The sequence below is a fragment of the Myotis nattereri genome (assembly GCF_964212035.1).
Source record: "Myotis nattereri genome assembly, chromosome: 19".
NCBI classification, from domain to species: Eukaryota; Metazoa; Chordata; class Mammalia; order Chiroptera; family Vespertilionidae; genus Myotis; species Myotis nattereri.
Genome location: NC_138095.1, coordinates 5,814,733 through 5,840,903, shown reverse-complemented (window position 1 = coordinate 5,840,903; position 26,171 = coordinate 5,814,733). Strand labels below are relative to the sequence as shown.

General features: G+C 42.5%; 2 protein-coding genes across 3 annotated transcripts in view; both read left to right on the top strand.

The window, feature by feature from the left end:
- SUDS3 (SDS3 homolog, SIN3A corepressor complex component) overlaps positions 1-26,171 on the top strand; it is a 262,755-nt gene that overhangs the window by 97,972 nt on the left and 138,612 nt on the right. Inside the window, exon 13 of one of the 2 annotated variants that reach the window (XR_013997218.1) lies at positions 19,113-19,190. Coding sequence is in view for 1 of the 2 variants with exons in the window: in XM_081113462.1 (XP_080969588.1) it covers positions 2,182-2,224 (43 nt within the window). In the remaining variant the exon portion in view is untranslated. Of the gene's footprint in view, positions 1-2,181; positions 2,272-19,112; positions 19,191-26,171 lie in introns of those variants that run through there. The other variant, XM_081113462.1, reaches the window with a different exon arrangement.
- Positions 19,113-26,171, top strand: part of SRRM4 (serine/arginine repetitive matrix 4) — a 356,297-nt gene continuing 349,238 nt past the window's right edge. The window contains exon 1 of the mRNA XM_081113461.1: positions 19,113-19,190. The gene's annotated coding sequence lies outside the window, so the exon portion shown is untranslated. The remainder of the gene's footprint in view (positions 19,191-26,171) is intronic.

Genomic DNA, 26,171 nt, shown 5'->3' with positions numbered 1-26,171 from the left:
AGATGCCATTGACTCCAGGTCCCACTCCCATTTCATCAGTGTGACAACACGCATCTTGGAATGAAGATCTCATCCAGAAAATGGGGATAATAGTGTCTATCTGGTGTGTGTGTGTGTGTGTGTGTGTGTGTGTGTGACACAGAGAGACAGAGAGACAGAGAGAGACAGAGACAGTCCACAGCACAGCTCAAGGCCTGTGCAGCACAGCTCAAGGCCAAGGTATATTACTACAGCGACTATGCATTTGGAAGTGGACACATGGTAGTGAGGCAAGTACCAAAACCTCAGGAAAAGGAAGTGCGCACCAGAGCAGAGAGGGGAGGCCCAAGGAAATGGCAGTGCATGCAGTGCCAGGGCCTCATTAAAAGCAATGCCTCAGAAATGCTTTGGTTACTAGAGTGAAAAACTCAAATTAAACTTTGGATCTGGGAGTGGGGCTCTCTAGCTAGGGAACTCTGTCAGCTTTCCTGGAGAGTGCAGTGGTACTTCCTTAGCCCCGGGAAAGCCAGGCGCTGCCCGGGAGCCTGCTGTGTTCTCCGGAGCTGCTCTCTCCAGGACAAGGTGTGATAACAGCTGTCCCTTGCTTTATCTCTGGGTGAAGCCTTGCTCTTGTTTATGCTGTGTTTCCCTTCTCCTCAGAGAAAGCCAGGAAGGGATGGAGAATAATGAGGAAGTTGTAGGAAAGCAGCAAGGAAGGACTATGATTAAAAAATATATATTTTTAAGTTTGTAGCTGCAGAATTCTTTGATCAAATGAAATTTTACCATGAACTCTAACATGAAATGCAGCTCTTTAAAGGAGCTGCTTGCTTGGTGTCAACACTGGGTAGCATTTTTGCAATATCTAGTAAAGCTAAGTAAACATGGTGACATTCTATGACCCAGCAATTCCACTGGTTGGTATAACCCTGGAGGACCGCTTCTCAGACATCAGTGGGCAGATGAACCTGGGGGGCTTATGAAAATGCAGATTTGGGCTTAGTGGCTCCTGCATGGAGCCTGAGAGTGTGCATTTCCGCCAGCGCCCAGGTCTGCTGCTGCTCAGAGACGGGCCCACGGGAACTGCTTCCTAAAGTTCCTTTTGGCTCTGACTGCCAGGAAGAAATACATTCTAGATTGAAACCCACTATACACTTATCTATAATTGAAGCCAAAGTTTTATGAAGCAATACTTACCCTTGCTCTGTGATGCACTCTAATAGTTTCTCTTCTCTTTTGGGAGGAAAAAGGAAAAAGGAGTGTTGATCACAAAGCCACTGAAATGATTTCATTATTCACCAGTGGGTCTCAAGCCATGCTTTGAAAAACAGAACCCTAGAGAAATTCTTATACCCACGGACCAGGAAACAGGAAGGCTCACTGATGCATTGTTTGTAATAACAAAAAAATTGGAAAAAGCCAAATAAAGCTAAAGAAACAACAACCCGAAAGGTCTATCCACAGGAGGATGTATCAGTACATTTGTGATGAGCTATGCACACAGTGGAACAGCGGAAATAAATGAATTTGAACTGTATGAGTCAGCATGTATCTGAAACACAACATTAAGTAAAAATATAAGCTGAGGAATACATGTTATAGGACACTATTCGTATACAGTTTAGAAACAGGCAAATACGTCTCTTTGTTATTTAGGAGTTCATATGTAGTAAAGGTATAAAAACTCATAAGGGAACAATTAACACCAAATTCAGGAGAGTGGTTGCCTCTTTGGGGAGAGGGTGGCCTCATTAGTATGTATATATAAAGCTTCATTTTCTAAGATGGGTGGGTGATGAGTCCATGGTGCTCATTATATTAGTCTCTATCCCTTTTTTATAGGTTTGAGCTACTTTGTAATAATAAAAAATTTTTAAAGAAAGAAAAAGAAAGGAGGAGGTTCTTGGGTTGAAATTTGTAGGGGTTGTGCTAATCTCCTAGTGGCTGCCATAACAAATTACTAAAAACTTGGTGGCTTAAGACCACAGACGTTTATTCTCGTGCAGTTCTGCAGCCCCTAAGTCTGAAATGGAAGTGCTCTCCCTGGAGGCTCTGAGGGAGAATCTGCTCCAGGCCCCTCTCTTAGTGTCTGCTGCCCACCGTTGGCATTCCTTTGGTGAGGGGCTTCATTCCTCCACTATCTGCCTGTCTTCACCTGACCTTTCCTCTGTGTCGTAAATCTCCTCTCCTTTCTCTTGTAAGGATACCAGTCATTGGATGTAGGCCCACTCCAAATCCAGGATGATTGCATCTGGAGATCCTTAATTCCTTCTGCGTAGACCCTGTTTCCAAGTAAGTCCACATTCACAGGAATGGGGTTAAGACTTGGACATCTTTTTTTGGGGGGGGAACAAAATTTAACCTACTATAGGGTATAAAATCTTGTCCATGAAACCCTGTCCATGGAACCCTTTCCCCTCAATATTATCTACACTGATAAAAGGGTAATGTGCTAATTAGACCAGGAAACCTTCCGGGAGACCTTCTGGACATCCTTCCCGAGGCAGAGGTGGTTAGGGGCCATCAGGCCAGGAGGGGAGAGCAGTTGGGGGTGATCAGGCCAGTGGGGGTGGCAGTTGGGGGCAAGCAGGCTAGTAGGGGGGCCAGTTGGGGGCGAGCAGACTGACACGGGGGCAGTTGGGGGCAAGCAGGCTGGCGGGGGGGGGGGGGCGGCAGTTGGGGGCAATCAGGCCAGCAAGGGGGGCAGTTGGGGGCAAGAAGGCTGGTGGGGGGGGTGGGCAAGCAGGCCAGCAAGCAGAGTGGTTAGGGGCGATCAGGCAGGCAGGCAGGTGAGCGGTTAGGAGCCAGCGGTCAGGAGCCAGCGGTCCCGGATTGCAAGAGGGATGTCTGACTGCCAGTTTAGTGGGATCGGGCCTAAACTGGAAGTCAGATATCCCCCAAGGGGTCCCAGATTGGAGAGGGTGCAGGCCAGGCTGAACACCCACTTCCTCCATGCATGAATTTCGTGCACTGGGCCACTAGTTATGATTATATTGCTTATTTCTCAACCTCAGCACTATTCACATTTGGGGTTAGATAATTCTTTGCTATGAGGGGCTTTTTTATGCCGTGAAGGATGTTTAATCTACTCACTAGATGCCAGTAGCACCTCCCATTAGCTGTAGCAGCCAGAAATGTCTCCAGACATAGCCAAATGTCTTCTGAGGATAGGGTTGCAAGATAAAACAGTGTCCCAGTTAAATATGAATTTCAGATAAATCTTTAGTATATTTTAAATATTTCATGAGATATACTTATTTTAAAATTATTTATTGTTTATACTAGGCATCCTGTTTCCCCTCCACAACCCCCACACCAAATCTGGCAACCCTCCCTAGGGGGAAAAGTTACCCCTGGTTTAGAACACCTAGTTGAGAACTGGCACTACAAATTTATATTCATCAGGTGCTTACTCTGTGCCCAGCACCGTGCCACGCCCTGTTCATGATTTATTGCATACACTCCTTGAAACAACCTTGAGAAATAGGTGCTATAATTAACCTCCAGCAAACATGTACAGGGGTTGAGTTTCAAACCCAGATTCATGTTTTCATAGGTGCTGTGAGTTGTTGGGTACTGGGTGGGGGAGTGGTGTGGCTGCTTGGCAGATTGTGTATTACCGCATGCACTTAGGGGAAAATGGTGCTGATGTCTAGACCAGTGGTCTGCAAACTGCAGCTGGCAAGCCACATGCGGTTCTTTGGCCCCTTGAGTGTGGCTCTTCCACAAAATACCGACTTCTGCACATGGGCCACGAAGTTTCAATCGCACTGTACATGCATGCCTGCACGTGGTCTAGACCATCATGGTGAGAAGTACTCGGTTAGAGGAAATGAGAACAGCAGAAGGGGCATTGCTAGGGGAGAAGGTGTGAGACTCTAGGACAGTGGTTCTCAACCTTGGCTGCACATTAGAATCACCTGGGAATCTTTTTAAAATCCTGATTTCTGGGCCTCATCCTCCAGAACTTCTGTTTCTTTGTTATGGAGTGGGGCCACAACATTAGTAACAAAAAAACAAAATTTCCAGAGGATGAGGCCCAGAAGTCAGGATTTTAAAAAGATTCCCAGGTGATTCTGATGTGCAGCCAAGGTTGAGAACCATTGCTCTAGGAGGAGCTATTTATTGAAGATGGGATTTTTATGGATGATCCTGGGATGTGGGATCATCTGCCAAGAAGAGAAGCAGCCGAGTTGTGAGCTGTGGTGGGGAGATCACAGTATTCAGCAGACCTGGGTTTGAATGTCGGTTTTCCGAGCTGGCATGGCCTTGGGTAGATGCTATAGTGACAGTACATACATTTATTGTGCACTCGGTGTGTGCCAGGTACTGCTCTGAGTGCTAGCCCCACATGATCTGATTTATTCCTCAAACGACCCTCTCAGGGTGGCTCATCTTACAGATGAGAATGTTGAGAGTTAAGAAACTTGCCCCAATATCATGAGCCTGGTGAGGGGCAGAGCTGGAAGTCCCACGACCTTTTGCTGTACAGGATGATGCACCAACCACCTGGCCAGGGCCAGAGTCCATGTTTTGAAATCACTGTTCTCTAGTGTGTCACATCAATACCTCTTTAAGTCTTAGTTTCCTCCTTTCTCCAATGAAAATAGATAAAACTCATCTCCTCCCAGACTCTTAAGGTGTTTTAGGATTAAATGAGTTAATGTGTCTAAAACACCTAGCATAATAGGCCCTGACTCAGAGGAACTTGAAGTTGTTATTATTAAGGGAGGGGATTGAGGCCAGAAGCAGGGTTCCCTCCCGCCCTCCTCACAGGCAGTGTGAGTTTAGCATATTGTGTCTCACTCATCTATGTTCATTTCATTTTAAAATCGACGTGCAGTGAGCACTTACAGTATTCCAGGCACAATCTCCGTTTCAAAGGCCAGCATTTCCCCACCAAGCCCAGAGCCCATAGTTGGCCCTCGGAAGTGCCTGATGAATGAGTGACTACAGGAATAAATAAATGCAGAGAGCAAGTGAGTCCTGCCTCCCCAACAAAGGCATCAATTCATCTGCGAGAATTGCCAAGGCTGGTCCTGGGATAATGGATTAGCATTGTCTTCCAATAAGGGTGGTTTCATCCATCTGAAGGATGGAGATAATATATTCCTTGCAAAGCTGTTGGGTGGCTTAATTAACTAATATTTATAAACTGCCTCCTAAGCCACCGATCAAAAGCAAGGTAAAAAAACACCTCATGCTACTGGTATTAATTTACTGCTTCCCTGCACTGGGCCTTTTAAATGTGTTTCTTGGAACAGGAAGAGGTAGTGCCTATGTTTAAGATAATTAAATTTTAGATAAAGATCATCTACTCCTTGATTAGAGCTGAAACAAGCCCTTTTCCTCTTTGCCGAATCTCCACTTTTCTCATACTCAGGTGAGCTGCCTTGTTTTGGGAACATCTGCTGTTGAGACAGTAACTTTCTCTCTTTGTATCTGTCATTTAAGGCAGGTATTTCCACTAAAGTCTTCCTGGGTCCTTATCGGGGCTTATAAAAAGGCGAGAAGGGCCACAAGATCATTTGCATAACCAGCTATTGATTTGCATTTGACTTTATAAGCTGTACAGTTGTATCTTATTTGATTTCCAAAAGCTTTGCCATTTCTGTTTATATAATCATACAAGGGACTCATGCTCCCAGAGTCATTTGAGGGATAGAAGAAGGGACATTTGTTGAACACCTACAAATGTGATTTCACTTAATTTATTGGTTCTCAGGTTTGGCTGAAGGTGGGAATCACCGGGAGCTGAAAAATACTGATGCCTGTTCCCCACCCTCAGAGGTTATGAGAGACAGCCTTGAGGCAGGAGCTTTAAAACCTCCCCAGGTGCCCTGGCTGGTATGGCTCAGTTACTTGGAGCATCCTCCCATAAACCAGGGAGTCACTGGTTCGATTTCTGCTCGGGGCATGTAACTGGGTTGTCTGTTTGATTCCTGGTCAGGGCACATGCCTGGGTTGTGGGTTTGATCCCCAATGAGGGCTCATCAGGAGGTGGTCGATGTTTCTCTTTCTCTTTCTCTTCCTTTTTCTAAAATCATTTTTAAAAAACCACAAACACACCTCCCCAGGTGATTCTGAGATTCAGCAAAGATTGAGAATTACCTATTAATCCTCATAAAAATATCCACAAACATCCCCTGCCCCTCCCTCACCTTAAAGATGTGGAAACAGAGCCTTGGGTTATTAGGGGAAGGAAATTCATAAAAATATTATTAATGTTAATAGCACATTGATGTGTGAGAATGCATTTAATTCTTACAATGACCCTTTGAGGCCAGGATTAATACGCGCCCCCCCCTTGTATAGGTGAACAAATAGAGGCTTAAAAAGTGGGGTAATTTGCCCAAGGCCCCAAAACTAGCAAGAGATCATCCACAGGGGAGAGATGACTATGCTTGGATGTGGATTAGACTGTGTTGGGATTTGAATTTTGGTTCTAACGTCTGGTTTACACGTTATCCAACTTGTATGTCCTTTGAGGATCCTAGCTTTATCTTCTCTGGTGTTCCTCTGGGTTTAGGGTAGTGCGGGGATCTTAAAAGGCATCTGGAAGTACTGAGGGTTGGCATGGAACAGTCAGGGCCAAAGAGGGGACTTTCCAAGCAGTAAAAAACAAGGCTTTCTGACCCGGTGATTGGTTTTCCTCTCTTCCTCCCTTCCTCCAGTATTTATTGAGCTTGGTGCCAAAGACACAAGACAGACAAGGGCTGTTATGTAGCATCCATCATTTGTCAGCCAATATTGGAGCTTTGAATTAACCTGCAGAAGTTGGGCTGTGCTTTTTCTCTCCCTATAAAAGGAACTGAAGCTGATGTGAGGAAATAGCTTCAGCACACCACAGGGAAGAACGGTGACTGGTTATTATTTATTTGGAGGGTTTTATTTTCATCTCATCTGGGAAGTGGTAAGAGAACAGGAATTTTATCACACACATCCAGCCAAATGTGCTCCTGAGTCGTTTGGCATCATGCTATTCAAATATAAATTCCCTCATTCATTCAATCCTTTCTGAGCTCCTGCCACATGCCTGGCACTATTCCAGATGATGGGGACGCATTAAAAAATGAGCCCTAGCCAGTTTGGCTCAGTGGATATAGAGCATTGGCCCATGGACTGAAGGGTTGCAGGTTCGATTCTGGTCAAGGGCACATACATCCCTTGCAGGCTCGATCCCATGCCCTTGTCGGGGCGCATGCAAGAGGCAATCAATTGATGTGTCTCTCTCTCATTGATGTTTCTCTCTGTCGCTCCCCCTCCCTTCCACTCTCTAAAAAAAAAAAAAAAAAAAAAAAAATCAATGGAAAAATATCCTTGGGTAAGGATTAACAACAACAATGAAAATGAGCCAAGTCCCTCTGTCCATGATGACCTGAATGATGAGAAGCAAGTCATGTGTAGATCTGGAGGAACAGTATTCCTAAGCATAGGAAATAGCAAATGTAAAGCCCTGAGATGGAAATGATCTTGTTGGGTTTAAGGAAAAGCAAGAAGGATTGTATTGATCTTTAAAAAAAAAAAAAAAAATTTAACCCCCTGGCAATGGGCAAGGAGACACCTGATTGGTGGTGTTGCTCTTATATCAGTCAGGGGCAAAGCAGATGTACAGTCCTTAGTTCATCCTAGCTTGATGCCTGTGTCAGTGGCCAGAGCTGTTTCATGCCTGAGGCACATAAAGAGAAATAAAAAATAAAAAAAATAATTTTATATATATATATATTTATATATATATATATATAATATATATATATATTATATATATATATATATATATAAATTGATTTCAGAGAGGAAGGGAGAGGGAGAGAGAGAGAAACATCAATGATGAGAATCATTGATTGGCTGCCTCCTGCACACCCCACACTATGGACCGAGCCCCTAACCCAGGTAATATGCCCTGACCAGGAATCAAACCATGACCTCCTGTTTCATAGGTTGACACTCAACCACTGAGTCATGTTGCCGGGCTTACCACTCCATTCTTTATTCAATTTGTAATAATCCAATATGAGAACAATTTAAGCCCATAGTATTTTAAGTGTCTTTTAATGCTTTTGAGAATTTTAAGTATTTTAAACTCCTTAAAAGATATTCAGATCTAAGATAAATGTCTTAGAAACAAACAGTAGCCCTAGCTGGGTTGCTCAGTGGTTAGCATGTCGCCAGCGGACTGAAGAGTCCCAGGTTCAATTCCAGTCAAGGGCACATACCTCAGTTGCATGTTTAACCCCTGGCCCCCTGTCGGCATATGTAGGAGGCAACCAATTGATGTGTCTCTCTCTCACATCAGTGTTTCTCTCTCTATTGTGTTGGTCTTATAGTCACCCTAGGCAGCCTCATTTGGAGGTTCCCTTGCTTATTAAAGCTGCCACCTCCCAATCAGGACTGGTCTGCCTCTTTCTTTGGTCTCTCCTTGCCCTCTGCATATGGGGGCCAACTTGTGAAACCACACTAACACCATGGTTACCACTCATCTATTTATCCTATAGTTTTGGGTGTTTTTTTTTTGTTTTGTTTTGTTTTTTAGAATATCATATAAACAGAATCATGTAGTATGTAACTTTTGAGACAGGCTTATTTCACTCAGCATAATGCCTTTTAGATTCATCCAAGTGGTTGCATGTAACAATAGTTCATCCCTTTATATGGCTGTGTAGTAGTCAATTTCATAGATCTGCCACAGATTGTTTATCCATCTGCTTTTTAAAAAAGTAAACTTTTAAAATTTGTTAATTATTTTATTTTTATTTATTTTGTATTGGTTTTGTGTATACAGCCTAGTGGTTAGATGATCATATACTTTACACTAGAGGCCCGGTGCACGAAATTTGTGCATGGGTAGGATCCCTAGGCCTGGCCAGCGGTCAGGGCTGATCTGTGGGGTAACCAGCAGGGCGATCAGGGGGCCCCCGCTGGCACCCAACTTGACTGGCCTGGGGCCTGCGGGCTGGGGGCAGCTCCTGCGTTAAGTGTCTGCCCCCTGGTAGTCAGTGCGCATCATAGTGATCGGTCATTCCACTGGTCATTCTACCGTTTGGTCAATTTGCATTTTATATAGGATAGTATTCCCCTTGATAGTTTTAGTACCCCAACTGGCACCATTCATAGTTATCACAATACTATTGACTATATTTCCTATGAGGACTATTTTGTAACTACCAGTTTGTGCTTTTTAGTCCCTTCACCTCTTTTACCCAGTGCCCCATAATTCCCCTCTCCCCTCTGACAACCACTAGTTCTCTCTCTCTGAGTCTGTTTTAATTTTGTTTATTTTGTTCTTTAGATTCCACACGTAAGTGAAATCATATAATATTTATCTTTGACTAACTGATTTCACTGAGCGTAATACCCTCTAAGTTCATCTGTCTGTTGCAAATGGTAAGAGTTCCTTCTTTTTGTTAAAGTAAACTTTTAATTGAAGGGTAACGTACAAAGAGCAAGTGCACTCGTACAGACGGATGAATTCATGCGCACAGCCATGAAAATCACCTCCCAGATCAAGAGCTAGAACCTTGCCAGGACTAGATGTCCTTTGTGCTTTCTTCCAGGTAACCTGACTTCTGTTTCCATAAGCTAATTCATCCTGTTTTTGAACTTTATAGAAATGAACTCATCTAAAATTTATTCTTTTTACCTGGCTTCTTTGGTCCAATATTATATTTGTAAATTTTATTTATCTCTTAAAATATATTTTTATTGATTTCAGAGGGGAAGGGAGAGAGCGATGGAAACATCAATGATGAGAATCATTGATCAGCTGCCTCCTACATGACCCCGACTGGGGATCAAGCCCATAGCCTGGGCATGCACTCTGACTGGGAATCGAACCGTGACCTCTGGCCTCCTGGGACCATGCTCAAACACCGACACACTGACTGGGCATAAATTGTATTTATGAGCTGTAGTTTATTCTTTTGTATTGCTCTAGTATTCCATGCTAAAATATATCACAAGGTATTTATCCGTGCTACTGATGATGGACATTTGGATTGTTTCCAGTTTGGGGCTATTTGGAGGAATGGTTTGTTGGATGATAGAGTATGTGTGTGTGTGTGTGTTAGTAGTTGATGCCAAACACTTTTTCACAGTGTTTGTATCCATTTTCATTGCACTAGCAGTATATGGGAGTTCCAGTTGGTCTAAGTCCGTGGTGGGCAAACTGCGGCTCTCGAGCCACATGCGGCTCTTTGGCCCCTTGAGTGTGGCTCTTCCTAAGCCTTAGGAGTACCCTAATTAAGTTAATAACAATGTACCTACCTAGATAGTTTAAGTTTAAAAAATTTGGCTCTCAAAAGAAATTTCAATCGTTGTACTGTTGATATTTGGCTCTGTTGACCAATGAGTTTGCCGACCACTGGTCTAAGTCCTTAACAAGACCTGGTATTGTCCTTCTAAAAGAATTAAGCTATTGCCCTGGCCAGGTGGCTCAGTTGGTTGGAGTCATCCCATCCACTAAAAGGTTGGGGATTTGATATCCAGTCAGGGCACAGGTTGCAGGTTTGATGCACCATCGGGCCACATACGGGAGGCAATCGATCAATGTTTCTTTGTCACATCTCTCTTCCCCTTTCTCTCTCTCTCTCTCTCTCTCTCTCTCTCTCTCTCTCTCTCTCTCTCTCTCTCTCTCTCTCTCTCTGTCTCTCTCTCTCTCTGAAAATCAGTAAAAAAGAATCCTCAAGTGAGGATTTAAAAAAAAAGAATTAAGTGGTCCCTGAGAGGGCGGGCCAGCGGCCTCCGCGCGCCTGCGCAGTATGTGCGCAGTGCCGGCGCAGGTGGCAGCCCTGGCGGCTCTGCTCCGGAGGTGGGTGCGAGCAGCGCCCTCCCCCGGCTTTGGCGTCGTCTCTCAGGCCCGCTCCTCGGCTGTGGTGCAAAACAGAAGAACAGTGGCCAGAAAGAGGACGCGGGTCAGACTGACCAGAAGACAGACACCCCCTTTGCAGAGAAGCCGCTCCTGGAGAAGGTCAAGTTAGAAGAGAAAACATAGGCGAGCCCGGCAGACACTGAGCACCGGGCAGAGCGCCCAGGCATGGGCGGCGGAGGCACCCTTACAGGGCGCCAGGACTCTGCAAGGCCTTGGGAGAGGCGCAGACCTGGCGGGGGCAGCCCGGTGTGTTCCCCAGGACCGCCCTCACCTGAGGAACCTCTGCGAGGGACTGGTAAGGACCGAGGCCCAGGTCCAGGCGTTCGCGAAGCAGGGCCTGCTCAGGCTGGACGCTGTGGGCGCCACGTTCAACCCTACGAGCAGGAGGCCGTGTTCCGCCCGCCGGGCACGTGGCGCTGGTGAACAAAGTGGGCTCCCAGCTGCAAGGCGCCCCCCGCCCCGCTCCCTGCCACCTCTGGTGGGGGGTGAAGGCAGCGTAGCTTCTCTCAGCCCCGGTGGGTTTGGGGCAATCACTGGCGGTGACTAAAAGGCTGGTGCATCCGTGAATACTCCTGACCTTCCCCAGACCTTGTTGGAAAGCGTTAGCAGCCAGCGGCTGAACAGGAAGCGGCCCAGGGCACAGCTGGTACTGGACTCTAGCTTGGGCGACAGTTTGTTGATTTTCTGTGCACGTTTAATAGTTCACATGCTTACAGAGCAGGCCGATGGGACACCACTGGGCCCTAGGGTACCACGAGGAATGCTGCATCTGCTCGAAGCTAGATGACATCCAAGTATTTTAAATGAATAAAAGGTCTGCGGGAATTGTGCTGTTTGGCTAGCAGGCCACGCCATCTGCACTGCGCGCCTTCTGCGACGCAGTGTAGCTTCTGCGACGCAGTGTATCGTGCAAGCTCGGGACTCCTCAGCCCTCTGCCCTACATCCAGGGAAGGGAAGGCAGGAGTTTAAACTTTGTTCTTGCTCAGAAAAATTCTATGTCCTTGGTGGAGGACATAGGTGAGTTCACCCATAATTACTATCTAACTGCTAAAAATGATCTGCTTGTGGCTTTTCTTTGGAGCTGTGGAATGAGCATATGTACCTTAATAATTCCCACCACCTTATTCTGCCCGTAACCGAATTTGACGAAATCAGTTACTCTTGTTTTGTTCAAATATTAGTAGAAATTTTTATATCTTATATTCAGCTAGGTACTAATGACCTGAAGGTATGTCCCTAATAAGATGGTCATTCTCAAAAATCTCAGGACCTCATGCTTGGTAAACCACCCTACTGTTTATTTTCCTGAAGAAAAAAAAAAAATTAAGCTATTTTGGCATGTGTATAGGAGTGTGTAGGCCACAGCTGACCTGTGGGAGTGGCCCACCAATGGGTGAAGAAGGAAGTTAGAGGGCACAGGCTGAATGGCTGGACTTGTGATATGTTGGGTAAATGTGAAAATAGTTATCCTTAACTCATTTCCTACCTTCAATATTTCACCATTCATTACGTATGCCATTGGCTCTAATTTTATTTTAGCTGCCCTTTATCAAAACGTTTTAGTTTGTTAAAATTAAACTATAAATGGGTATTTGACTTTTTAAAATGATTTTCTCCATCTATTCAGATGATTCTATGCTTTTTTTTTTTTTTTTACTTCTTTTTGGTCCTTTATTCCACTAATGTGGAGAATTATAGTGTTTTCTTTTCAGATGTGAAACCAAATTTGTACTCTTGGAATAAACTAAATTTGTCCATGATAGAATACCCTTTTTATGTATTACTGCATTTGATTTGATATTTTTCTTAGGAGTTTGGCATCTGGGTCTATCACCGAGATCGGGTGGTAATTTTCTTGTAAGTTTTCGGTATGTGGATGTTTGTATCAAGGTTATGCTGACCTGAAAAAATGAATTGAGAAGTGTTTCATCTTTTCATATTTCCTAGTAGAGGTTGTGGAAGCTCAGTATTATTCCTTTTTTAAGTGCTTGGAAGGATACACCAGTGAAGATAATCCAGGCATGGAGATTTCTTTGTGGGAATATTAATTACAGATTCTATTTCTTTAATAGATATGGATGTATTCAGATGTCTTATTTGTTCCAGTTTTGGTAAGGTGTATTTTTCTAGTTTGTATATTTCATCTAAATTGTCAAATTCTATTGGCATAAAGTTGTTATAAAATTCTGTTAGCATCTTTAGAATGCCCGCAAGATCTTGCTTGGCACTTAACAATTTTATTAGCCTTTTCAAAGAACCAATTTAGGGCTTTCTTGATTTTCTTTATTGCAAGTTTTCCTTCTATTCCATTGATTTTTGTTTTTATCTTTATTATTTTCTCCCTTATACATTTTGAGTTTGATTTGTTGTTCTTTTTCTAACTTTTTGAAATGGATATTTGTATTATTGAGCTCCATCATCTCTTTTCTGATTCATCCATTTTAAGCTGTAAATTTGTCTAATCAGAGCTTTACCTATTTACCAGACTTTTTGATATGTCTTATTTTACTATCATTCAGTTCAGAATATTCCCAATTTCCCTTGTGATTTCTCCTTTATTTCCAAGTAAGTTTTAAAAAATATTTAGTTACCTTATTATTGGTTTCTAGCATAATTGCACTGTAGTTGGACTATGCATACTAAAGTGATATTAGTTCTTGAATTTGTTTAAATTTGTTTTGACTGCCCTAACCAGTTTGGCTCAGTGGATAGAGCGTCGGCCTGCAGACTCAAGGGTCCCAGGTTCGATTCTGGTCAAGGGCATGTACCTTGGTTGTGGGCACATCCCCAGTGGGGAGTGTGCAGGAGGCAGCTGGTCGATGTTTCTCTCTCATCGATGTTTCTAACTCTCTATCCCTCTCCCTTCCTCTCTGTAAAAAATCAATAAAATATATATTAAAAATAAATAAATTTATTTTGACTTTGTGTTTCATTGGTTTAGGTCAGAGGTCGGCAAACTCATTAGTCAACAGAGCCAAATATCAACAGTACAACGGTTGAAATTTCTTTTGAGAGCCAAATTTTTTTTTTAAATATATTTTTTATTGATTTCTTACAGAGAGAAAGGGAGAGAGAGAGAGAGAGTTAGAAACATCGATGAGAGAGAAACATCGATCAGCCGCCTCCTGCACACCCCCCATTGGGGATGTGCGCAACCCAGGCACATGCCCTTGACCGGAATCGAACCCGGGACCTTTCAGTCCACAGGCCGACGCTCTATCCACTGAGGCAAACCGGTTTCGGCATGAGAGCCAAATTTTTTAAACTTAAACTATATAGGTAGGTATATTGTGATTAACTTAATTAGGGTACTCCTAAGGCTTAGGAAGAGCCACACTCAAGGGGCCAAAGAGCCGCATGTGGCTCGCGAGCTGCAGCTTGCCGACCACTGGTTTAGGTAAATGTTCCATGGGCACTTGAAAGCATGTGTATTGTGATGTCCTTGGATACACTGGGCAGTTTCTATGGGCTCATCTCCTGTTTCACCAATCCTTTGTATTTTTTTTAGCTGTGTTCAATCTATTGTTTAATGTTCTCATGCCAATAAAGTCATATTCATTGTGTTGTGTAGGTCTTTATGCACTTACTACTTTTGTGCCTGCTTGTTTTTTTTAGCTACTGAAAGAGGTTGTTAAAATATTATTTTGGATTTGTCTACTTTTTTTAGTTTCTTGATTTGTACATTTTGAAAGTATGCTATTATGTATATATGAATGTAAAATTGTTATTTCCTGATGGATTAACCTTTGTATTGAAATTTTCCTTTTTATATCTAGTTTTGCATCTTGCCTTCAAGTTTACTTGGCTTGAAATTAGTGTAACTATACTGCTTTCCTTTTGGTTAGTGGTGGTGTTTTTCATTTATTTATTTATTTATTTTTTCTGTTTCAAGTCCTGTTATTTTTTTTCTTTTCATCCTTTTACTTCTGCTTTTTCAGGTCTTCATATTATGGGTATATCTCATAAGCAGCATGTAATTGTTTTATTCTACTGTAGTCTGATAAGCTAGGTCTATTAATTGGCATGTTTAATCTATTTACATGTAATGTAATAACTGATATGCTTGGTTTTATATCTATAGTATTACAATTTTTTCTATATGCCCCACATTTTTCCTTCTTTCTTGCCTTAATTTGAGCCAATCAATTTTTAAATTAAACTACTTTTTCTTTTTCTTTTTTTTTAAAAATATATTTTATTGATTTTTTACAGAGAGGAAGGGAGAGAGATAGAGAGTTAGAAACATCGATGAGAGAGAAACATCGATCAGCTGCCTCCTGCACATCTACTGGAGATATGCCCGCAACCCAGGTACATGCCCTTGACCGGAACCGAACCTGGGACCCTTCAGTCCGCAGGCCGACGCTCTATCCACTGAGCCAAACCGGTCTCCGCAACTACTTTTTCTTTTATTAACCTTTCAGTTCCACCTTCTTTTAGTAATTGCCCAATATGAAAACATAGCCTCTTTTGTTTACTTGAGTCTGATATATATCAATATTCTGACCACTTTCCAGACAATCCAGAGCCTATTACACTGCAATTTATCTTCTGCCTTTTGTGTTTTTATCATTCATTTAAATATGCATATACTTAAAATCCCATAAGTAATTATTGCTATTGTTTTCAATATTCATTTAGATTTACTGACAGGCCTTTTCTGTTGTTCTTCAATCTTTTCTCCATTTTATCTGTACTCATTTTCTTTTTGCCTAAAGAACCCCCATTAGTATTTGTTTAGTTGGAACTGCTAGTAACAAATTCAGTTTCAATTTGTTTGAAAATACCTATTTTATTTCATCTTTGAAGGATATACAAGGGTGGGGAAAAGTAGGTTTACAGTTGTGAGTACTTGAGAGTTTATTCTTGTATTATTAATTTTTGTTATTTATTTGTATTACAACTGTAAACCTACTTTCCCCCCACCACTGTATTCAGTCTGTACAGAATTCGAACTTGAATAGCATTTCTTTCATTTTTTTTGTGTGTGCTTCCATCAGGTCTATTGAGATATCAACTCTCATATAGTTGCTTCAAGGAAGTTAGTGGTATTTTTTTTTCTTTTTCTCTGTGTGCTTTTAAAAGTTTTCTTTTCTTTTTTAAAATTACAAATATTACTGCAAACTTTTATTGCGCATGGTAAAAATGGAAGACATAATCCCTTAGAAGCTTTTCTATTTCATTTGTTTTCAGGTTTCATTAACTATGATGTACCTAGCTGTGGTTTTCTTTGTATTTATCCGACTTGAGGTTCTCAAAACTTCTTCAACCTCTGTCTTGATGTTTTTACTCAGTTTCAAACATTTCTTGGTTGTGATTTCTCCAAATATTGCTTTTTCTATGCGCTCTGTAGTCTTTAATTCTGGGGCTCCAATTATACATATATTAGAACAGGGGGTCCTCAAACTTTTTAAACAGGGGGCCAGTTCACTGTCTCTCAGACCGTTGGAGGGTTGCACTATAGTTTAAAAAAAAACTATGAACAAACTCCTATGCACACTGCACATATCTTATTTTCAAGTAAAAAAACAAAACGGGAACAAATACAATATTTGTATTTGCATCTGGCCCACGGGCCGTAGTTTGAGGACCCCTGTATTAGAACTTTTTCACTGTACGGTATCTCTTAGGCTTCTTATTTTCTATTCTGATTTTCCATGTCATTTATCTCTAGTTTCAGTCTGGATATTTCCTACTGACTTATCTCTTGTTTCACCAATACTTTTTTTAAAAAAAGTTGTGTCTGATCTACTGGTAAACATTCTACATTTCAGTTTTTTGTTTGTTTGTTTTTTTTCAGGTTCTAGTATTTCTGTTTGGTTCTGTTTTTTGTAGATTTAAGTTCTCTGTTGAAAAAATCTATTTTCTTAATTATATTAAACAGGTTTTTTTAAGCTATTTTTTTTCTTTGGGTAGGCTTTTAGTATGCCTGGTAAATTTTGATGGAATGTCAGACACTGTATAAAAATTATAGTGTTCTAAATGATCTATCTTCTTTGGGGGTGGGGGGGCAGTCTCCTTGTCCTCTGGCTGACAATAATGTATAGAGGCAGATCACCTCTGTCCACTCAGGGACCAAGTTGACCACGGTTGGATTACGATTTTTGTAATGCTCTGTCTGCCTCTAATTCACCCCTACTCCTTGGAATCAGATTAGAACCAGAGCTGTTTGCCAAGCATCTCCTAGAAATTGGTGGCTCTGAACTGAACTCCATCCAGTTTTGTGCCTTAGTACTAGGAGAACACCAAAAACTACTCAATTTTCAACAGCGTTTTTGGCTTCAATTCTAAGCCACTTGCCTTATACAGCATAAATAAGGGGAAAAATGGTGCAGTGTTTTTGGATCACTTCTCATTACCTCCTGTTTTATGGGGAGATATTTTGGACCCTCAACTCGTAGCCCTTTTGACCTCATGAGATGCTAATTTTGGTCTTCCACCTTTATGCGTTTTCCTACCACTCTGATGGCCTCCCAGCCTTTTCGCAGCTGCCCTCTGCTCTGCTTCTGTGCTTCTCACCTCTCTTGATGGTTAGCAGTCATCTGTGCCCTGAGGGAAAAAGCAATGTGCACAATGGTAGGCTCTCCTCACTGAACTCTTCTTTCCAGAATTTTTGTATCTCAGGTCCTGGCTGCTCCCTAATGCTTTCAAATAGAATCCAAACATCATTACTGGAAAGTCACCACGCAGGCCTGCTAATTGTATTTGCAGCTTCTTCATTATATTAGTGAAGTCATGAGTGCAGCATACACTTTGAGTTTTTGTGTGTTTTAATCCAGCGTTTCCAGTTCTGCTTGGTGGCAACATTGGTCTGCCTCAGTTACTACACCACAGATGCCCTTGGAAGTTTCATAATTTATTTTTTCTTCCAAATGCTTTCTCTTTACACTTTGTGTTTTATTTGGGTCCCTTGTGGTTTCTATTTTCTGCAATTGTCTACCAGGGCTGCTGGTCCTGCAGTGTGGCTGTGTGTTTCCTGTATTTGTGCAGTGCTATGGCCCTGTAGCTCACCCTGTAAGGCCCAGCATGATCTGGCCTCTTGCACTAAAACATTGGGAAATATGCTTACAACCCAGAATGGGCATGAAGGCCTTTCCTAACACCTCAGCCAGGATTCTTAGCAAACTCTCATTAATTCTTCCTAGTGCTTCTCACAAGTGTACTCTTCCATTGATCTGTAGAATTGGGTGAGAAATTTATCTCTTCCCCTCCAGGGTGTGGACTGGACTGTGCAGACAGTGGCCTGGTCGGTCTTACCACTATGTCACCATGTCCATCACAGTGCCCAGTACGCATTTTCTGCATTAACTTAAGCCTAATAATGATGGGAGATGAAGAGAGGGGAATGAGTTCTAAAATTCATTAAGGTTTTACTGTTTATCATTTTATTTAGTTTTCACATTACCTCTTTGAGGCAGATGGTGTTGCCATTTCGCAGAGAGTAAGCAATAGCTCAGAGAAATTATGTTATTTTCCCAGAGCCACACAGTTTCTAAGTGCTCATTCAATTCAATCCCAGGCCTAAGTGGTGCAAAAGTAACCCCAGTTCTAGGAATTGATAATTACTTCTTACACTGCTATATTTTTGTATCTTTCTCCTTTCCTTATTAACTTTTAGGTCTTTATCTAATACTTATAGAATGCTAGGTTACATCAAGAGCTTGTCCTGAAGGGGAGAAAAAAGGAAAACATAGAGAAGCTGACAGTCTCTTTCTGATGAAAAACAAAATGACATGCCTTTTCTCTTTGGGTGGAAGGATTATGTGGGTCAACTTAGATTGGTGTGTAAACTTTTTTGCCTTAAATGGCCCAGTTGAGGGGAAACATTGATTTGTTTTGTGAACATTTTTTAACTTTAATTAAAAAGATGTGGTTAAAGTCATAGCAACAGCTGTTATTTATTGAGCACCTACTATGTACCATGTACTAAACTAGGCACTTTACATACTTTCTCTCCCGTCATCAAAACACCCCTGGAAAGTAGGTATTATTATTTCCATTGTACAGATTTGGAAATTGAGACTCAGAGAAGTGACAAACTTGCCTTAGGAAGTTTCAGATCCCAAATTTGAACTTTATGGACTTCCATAAAGACTGCTTATTTCTGCATGCACTGCCCAAGGCATCAAGCCTGGAACCCAGAAGCAGCTTAATAAATGTTATTTGCTTTTTTTTTTTTTTTTTTTTCAGATTAATGATGATATGTTGAGCTTCCCAGGAAGGAGTCACAAAATAATGCAATGAGGCTTCTTTGTGTCTTGCCAGGTAATGCGAACAGTATCTCCAAATTGACCTCTTGGGAAATCCCGAAGTTTCCCAGTTACGACAGCTTCCAAGGGTCAGGTAAGGATCATATTGGTCTCTGTTGCAGGCTGTACTTTGCTATTTGCTCCAAATATTCTCTGGTTGCAAATGTTATTGATCTGACAGTTTATTTCCTGAGACACATTAGTTCCAAACTGCTGTGATATGAAAGCTGCATCCAAGGAAATTGGCCTTGTGAATGGTTATCCCCTGGGAAGAACAAGCTGCACTTATGACTTTACTAATATAATGAAGAAGCTGAAAATACAATTAGCAGGCCTGCTTGGTGATTTCCCAATAATGATATTTGGGGTATATTATTGGTTTAGCTGTAATTGAGCTTAAGATGATCTGAAAACCTCCAAACTGGTGTGAAAGTCATTCACGGCTTTGAGTCCAGTGTGGATTTGAGTTCATGGGCGAGGTGGGCTGATGACACTTGGACGTGCTGAGACTGGGGGATGTGTTCCTGGACGGCTGTGGCTTGTCTCTCATATTCTGTTTCCTTTTACTCTGTCACTAGTAAAGTATGACCTCTTCATAGTCTTCTACCCTCTCCCAAATCCCACCCCCATCCTTACCATTTTGAATTTAGTATATATTGGCTAGCTCTCTGACTTCTAATACAGGCATAATTTGTTTGATGTACTTTAAAGTCATCTTTATTAGTCAGGATAATTAACGCATGCTGCCACGATAGACAAGAACTCATATCTCAATGGCTGAGCACCATAACAGTTTATGTAATGTGTTATGTGGGTTGGCAAAGGGTTTCCTTCATCTGGTGACTCGGGCATCCAGTTTCCTTCCGTCCTGTGGCATCATTGTCTAAACACATTTCTGTTGGGAGAAAATTCTCCTTAGATTTTTCGAATTCTATTTGGTCTGGGCCTTCCCAGGAAAGGGCACTGACAAGTTTTGTTCAGGGACAATTGAATAGCAAACTAAAGATAGGAAACCTCTCTCTTCTTGGAGATATTCCAGAATAATAAAGATCCCATCTCTTCTCGGAGGTTATTTGCTTACAGTCTATAGACACCTTCCCCATATACCAGAGACATTAAAGAGTAATCTCTCTCCAGAGGGGAGGATGGGCAGGTTACCAGCAGCTTGTTAGAAACCCAAGTTCAAGGCTCTCCTCCAGTGGTGCAGTAATCCAAGGAGAGCAAGGCCAGGCCCTTCCCACTCTATGCTGTTACCACTGTAGTGAACAGACAGCCTTCCCTTTTCCCTTCCAGACCCCTTCTGAAAGGGCTGTAATAGATCCCAAGAAAAGCAGTTCTAGATTGCAACAGAGAATTATAATGCATTTTACAGGTAAGGAAAGAGGCAGTTACAGGTCTGCTAATGGTGACGTTTTCCTCTCTGAGTTACTAAATCATTAAAATTAATACTCGGCCACTGTATGATTATCAGTGTAATTCTTTAACAGTGAGTGTATTGGGAACTTGTAAATATAATGCTGTGGCAAATTCATTATTTTGAGGATGTCTGTGTTGAATCATAAAATGCAAAAGATTTCTTAGTAAGCCCATTCAAGTCCACCGATATTTTTTGAGTGCCCATTTCATGCTTGGCACTGGGGATACATTGCATCTGAACAAGATACCATTGCTGCCTCTGAGACACCCATGGTTCAGTGAAGAACTCCCTGCCTTACTTAACTACTCTGAATAGTCAAACTTTCTTATATCAGGCTAAGCTAGGGAATACACATCTGTTCTTAAACCCACCCTGATTCCTGTAACATATGCTCATCATTACCCACCTCATTTGTTTGGTAAATACTCCTTTCACTTGCCAGTCCTGTTCCTCAGTCCTCTCCATTTCTTTCTACTTCTCTGGGACCTACAAGCTCCTTACTAATTAAGTAGAGGCTACACTAGTCAAGGCTTATTTGGTTGCAAGTGACAGCTTCCAATTCAAACTGGCTCAAGCCACAAAAGGGATGTTTAGTGGAGTATGTGAGTGAACAGTCAATGTGAGCTTTAGGCTCAGCTGGATCAAGGGACTCAGCTGGTGACACCAGGACTCAGTCTCTCCCTCTCCACCTCTCTGCTATGTTTTCTTCTCTACTGGCTTTTCCACATGTTGACCCCAGAAGCTCCATCCTACATTATCTTTGCAACACACAATCTTGTAGATGAAAACATTCTATGTACTTAAGTTTTATTTTATTTTATTTTATTTTATTTTATTTTATTTTATTTTATTTTTTAAATATTTTATTGATTTTTTACAGAGAGGAAGGGAGAGAGATAGAGAGTCAGAAACATCGATGAGAGAGAAACATCGATCAGCTGCCTCCTGCACATCTCCTACTGGGGATGTGCCCGCAACCCAGGTACATGCCCTTGACCGGAATCGAACCTGGGACCTTTCAGTCCCCAGGCCGACGCTCTATCCACTGAGACAAACCGGTTCTGGCAAGTTTTAAAAAAAAGTCTGGGATTGAATTAATCACTTTGACTGGGGGAAGATGAATGTTTTGCCTAAATCTGGGTCATAAGTTATTATGGACTGAATTGTGTCTCTCTCAAACTCATATGTTAAAGACCTAATAACCCTAGCGCCTCAGAATGTGACTGTATTTGGAGATAGGGTCTTTAAAGGGTAATAAGGTTAAATGGGGTTATATAGGTGGGCACTAGTCCAGTGTGACCGGCATCCTCATAAAAAGAGGAAACTAGAACACAGACATACACACAAACTAGCTATGTGACAGGGGAGGAAAGGTCAGGAGAGGGTCCAAACTGAATGATCAGCAATATCAAAGGTCAGGGGGTTTAAACTACATAGCCAGCTATATGCTAGGGGAGGAAAGGTCACCCTGGGGCTTTCCCCCCTGGTGACCTTCTGTACCTGGTCCATCGTCCTTGCTCTGCTCATGTCTGTCTAGCTGCCTACCACACAACTATGAGTAGAGAAGAAGTGGTTACTCAAAGGAAACCCAAAGGGTGTGACCACAAGGAATAATGGCCTGGAAGGGGAAAAAAAGACATATCATCTACCACTGGGTCAGATTCATAATAGTTATTGGACATTCATTATGTATTACGTCTTGAGAGCATCTTGTATTTACTACAACAATCCTATGAAGTAGCTACTGCTATTTTACAGACTAGGGGCCCACTGCACGAATTTGTGCACCTTGAAAGGAACTGTGGCCGCGAGGCTGCAGTAGGCATAGGGGCAGGTCTTGGCTCATCCTATGTGCCCCCACCCGGCCCCTCCTGCTGCGACCCCTGGGTCCCTGTCTACTGGCAGACCTGCTCCCACTGCTGCCACCACTCCCATGCACTGACTGTGCCAGCCCCACTCGTACCCGCTGCTGGCACCATGGAGCAATTGGGGCCAGCGCCAGCAGAGGGTGCAAGCAGGTCCGTCAGCAGGTGCAAGCGGCGGCTGCTGTCTGATTGCCCCTCAGGAGCAGGGGGAGGTGGAGAAGCCCTCAGGGCCAACAGCCACCACTAGCACCCACTGATGCGCCGAGTGATCTGGACCAGTGCCAGGCACTAGCAGCGTGTGCTAGCAGTGGCTCTGGCGCTGGCAGCGGGTGTAAGAGGGGCTGGCGCCAGCAGCAGGTGCGAGCGCCGGGTGGAACCGTGGTGTACGGGAGCAAAGAATTTTCAGTAACCACCAGATGCTAGCCCCAATGACAGCGAGCAGTGCCGCGCCTTGGTCTGGCGCCCCCGCTCACCTGCTTCACCATCCTGCTGCAGCCAACGCCCACCATGTTCTGCACATGCCCCCTGGTGGTCAGCTCACATCATAGTGACCGGCTGTTTGGTTGGTGGGTTATTCTGGTGTCCCACCATTCAGTCTATTTGCATAGTAGCCTTTTATTATATAGGCTGAGAAAACTGAGGCACACCAGATTGACTTATCCAAGATCAGGTAGTAAGTAGCAGAGCCAAGATTTACATCCACACCTGTCTGGCTGCCAAACACCAGCTTTTACCACTGGGCTCCTTTCCGAGCTAATGACTGCTAGTTTTAGATGCTCTTGCTTTTCTATTCCCAAGATTGCAAATATCTGAAACATGTTAATATGCTAATTAAGGAAAATTCACAGTGTGCAGAATTCACAAGTTCCTTTTCAGAACTGTTTCTGTTCTAGGCAAGCTTTTGACCAATTCGAGTTAATTAGTATCGCAGAACATGAACAAATTGCTGTCACTCCTCATAATTGGGGGTGGGGGGGCCCCCAGTGACCTGTAACCAGCGTAGCCCTGACTCCTAAGTTCGAAGATTGAACTCCAAAGTCTTAGCAAGAAGACAGGATGGAGAAATTCATCAATTCATCTGCTTCTGCTCCTCTAAACATGTATCTATGTTTTCTGTCCCGTGATTAGCATGGCAAGCTTCACATTTATCTGAATCAGGGCGGTGACATCTATAGCTGAACAGGGAACCTGCTCTGAATGTTTATAAACAGGATTTCTGGTTTGAACCATACAAGCTGATATTTGAATGTTTTCACCTGGGAAATACATTCAGAAGCTATCAGAGCCATACATGGTCATCGTATTGTTTCCAAGTAAGGCCAGTATTTCTGTTGAAGCCATATGGAGGTCTTACACATGTACCCTGCTTGTCTTGGGCAAGACGCATTGGTTGTAAGAAGGGGCAGTCCATGCAACTAGCTCACAAACAAAATTCCAGAGGTCATTGTTATTAAATATTTATCATCTGAGTCCTTGAGGTGATGAAGTGGTATGGAGAAGCCAAAGTTATCATCAAATTTTTTCAATAATTATACAACTTCAATTATTAAAAATGTTAACTATTAAGCAATCCTCCCTGTTTAATACTAGCATGAATCCTTTTTATTTTTTTACCATGTCATCTTCCTTGTGACTCCATTTCTCTGAAAAGAGCCCCTGAATTTTGAATGGACCAGTGAGTCCTGTAAAGAGAATCCATTTCTCACCCACTGTCTGACCCTGGTGCCTGCCTATACAACATAATCTGACTGCAAATGTTTGATTGAAAATCTTTCCTGAGATCAAATCCCATGAAGTTGATGAAAGTGATGTTGAAACATGCTTGAAGAACAGGAAAATCACAGATGACCCATGAGAACCTGATGGTCTTAGAACAGTCAGTAGCAATATTCACCTGAACCCAAGCTTCAGGCATAGTGGTTGTCGCAGTGACTGTTGTGATGGGCCGATGCCTCTATTAGACCAGTTACATCACATTGGGGAATGTTATCCCCCAAAGAGTTAACAGTTAAAGAAAATAAAATGGCAAAAATATGACATGGTGAGCACTTCAAAAGAAACATTAAAATATCAAAAGATTTAAGAGGGCCTTAGGAAAAATTAGTGGAGCCTTGGAATATAGTTTTAATAACCTTTTTGTTATCAGGTCATGAAAGCCAAACCTGAAGTGAAAGGTTTTGTCAGAAAAATTACATCAAAAAGTTTACTACTTAATTCATTTTACTACTTAATTCATTTTTGTTGTAAGAGTTGATACATGGTTGAAATGGTAACCTAAACTTTATGTTGATAAGCTTTAGTTTCATTTTCTAAGATGAAGTTCCAGTTCAAACTGTTTTTCTCCCCATTGATGTGCTATGAAAATTGGGCTCACTATTAAGTGACTGACTTTAAATGTCTTCCACCAGGATTGATTTACCAATCAGGGATGGAAATACAATCAGGGAGGGAAGTTCCTCCCTCCTTTTCTATTTTAAAATATGTTTTTATTGATGAGAGAGAGAGAGAGAGAGAGAGAGAGAGAGAGAGAGAGAGAGAGAGAAAGAAAAGAAAAGAGAAAAGAAAAGAAAAGAAAAGAAAGAAAAGAAAAGAAAAGAAAGAAAAGAAAAAAGAAAAGAAAAGAAAAGAAAAGAAAAGAAAAGAAAAGAAAAGAAAAGGAAAGGAAAGGAAGGAAGATTGATTTATTGGCTGCCATCTGCACAAGTCTGCTACCTGGGCATGTGCCCTGACTAGGAATCGAACTGGTGACCTCTTGGTGCATGGGACGACGCTCGATCGACTAAGCCACACTGACGGCCAGGGCCTTCCCTCCTTTTCTTCAGGAGCTGCAAAGTCTTCCCCATCGACTTGTTTCCATGACCACTCCATTTCCCCGCTTCTCTCGCAATGTCTCTGTTCTCTGCTTATTCATGGTGTACCTCCCAAGACACCCATGTTTTATACCAAGTGTCTCTCCTTCCCAGCCATAGTTATTGGACCAGGGGTGGCCCGTGATCCAAGGACAGCTTTGCCATAGGTTGGCCAAGGGCCTGGACCTTATAAAAAGGACATGAGCTTCACCAATCAGATTCACTCTCAGGAATCTCTGAGAAGTGTGATGAGGCTTAGTAGTTGGATATCATGCTGATATAACAGTAGATGGACACAGCATAGAGATCACTATGGGCCAAATGCAAGCTGCAGGAGCAAGAGTGATTAATTCAGCAGGACCAAGGTGGTAACTCATGCTCCAGAGTCCTCACCCTATGTACTTCTACCATGTCACATATCGTGGGCAGCTATTACCCTTCTCCTGGTGCAGTGCCCCAGTTTTTCTCCATCCATATAATTCGGTGGAATTGATCCTATCCTTAGATGTAGGGTCATCATTTATCTCAGGCCCTGGTCAATCAGCTCATTACTGTGCCCTTGGCCATAAGGGTTGATTAAGGGAGGGCCCATTGTCCAACTGGGGCTGATAACAGTCAGGAGAAGGACTTTTGTTTAAAGAGTGAAGGAAAGAGAACCCAGTAGGATGTGCATCTGAAGCTGTTTGCCATCATCCTGTTGAGAAATGAAGCAACCCGGAGGAGATCAGAACCAAGAGGTGGAGAGAAAACAGGTCCTGCTGATGATTAGAGTTACTGGATCCTGCCGTGCCTGAAAGTGCAAGACTCCCTTAGACTTCCAGCCAGCAGTTCTCCCTTCTGCTTATGCTAGTGTGAATTCCGTTGTATGTCTCTTGTTACCAGAAGAGCTATAACTGACACAACCTGCTTATTTGATTATGACAGTAATAATCCCTTTTAACCAT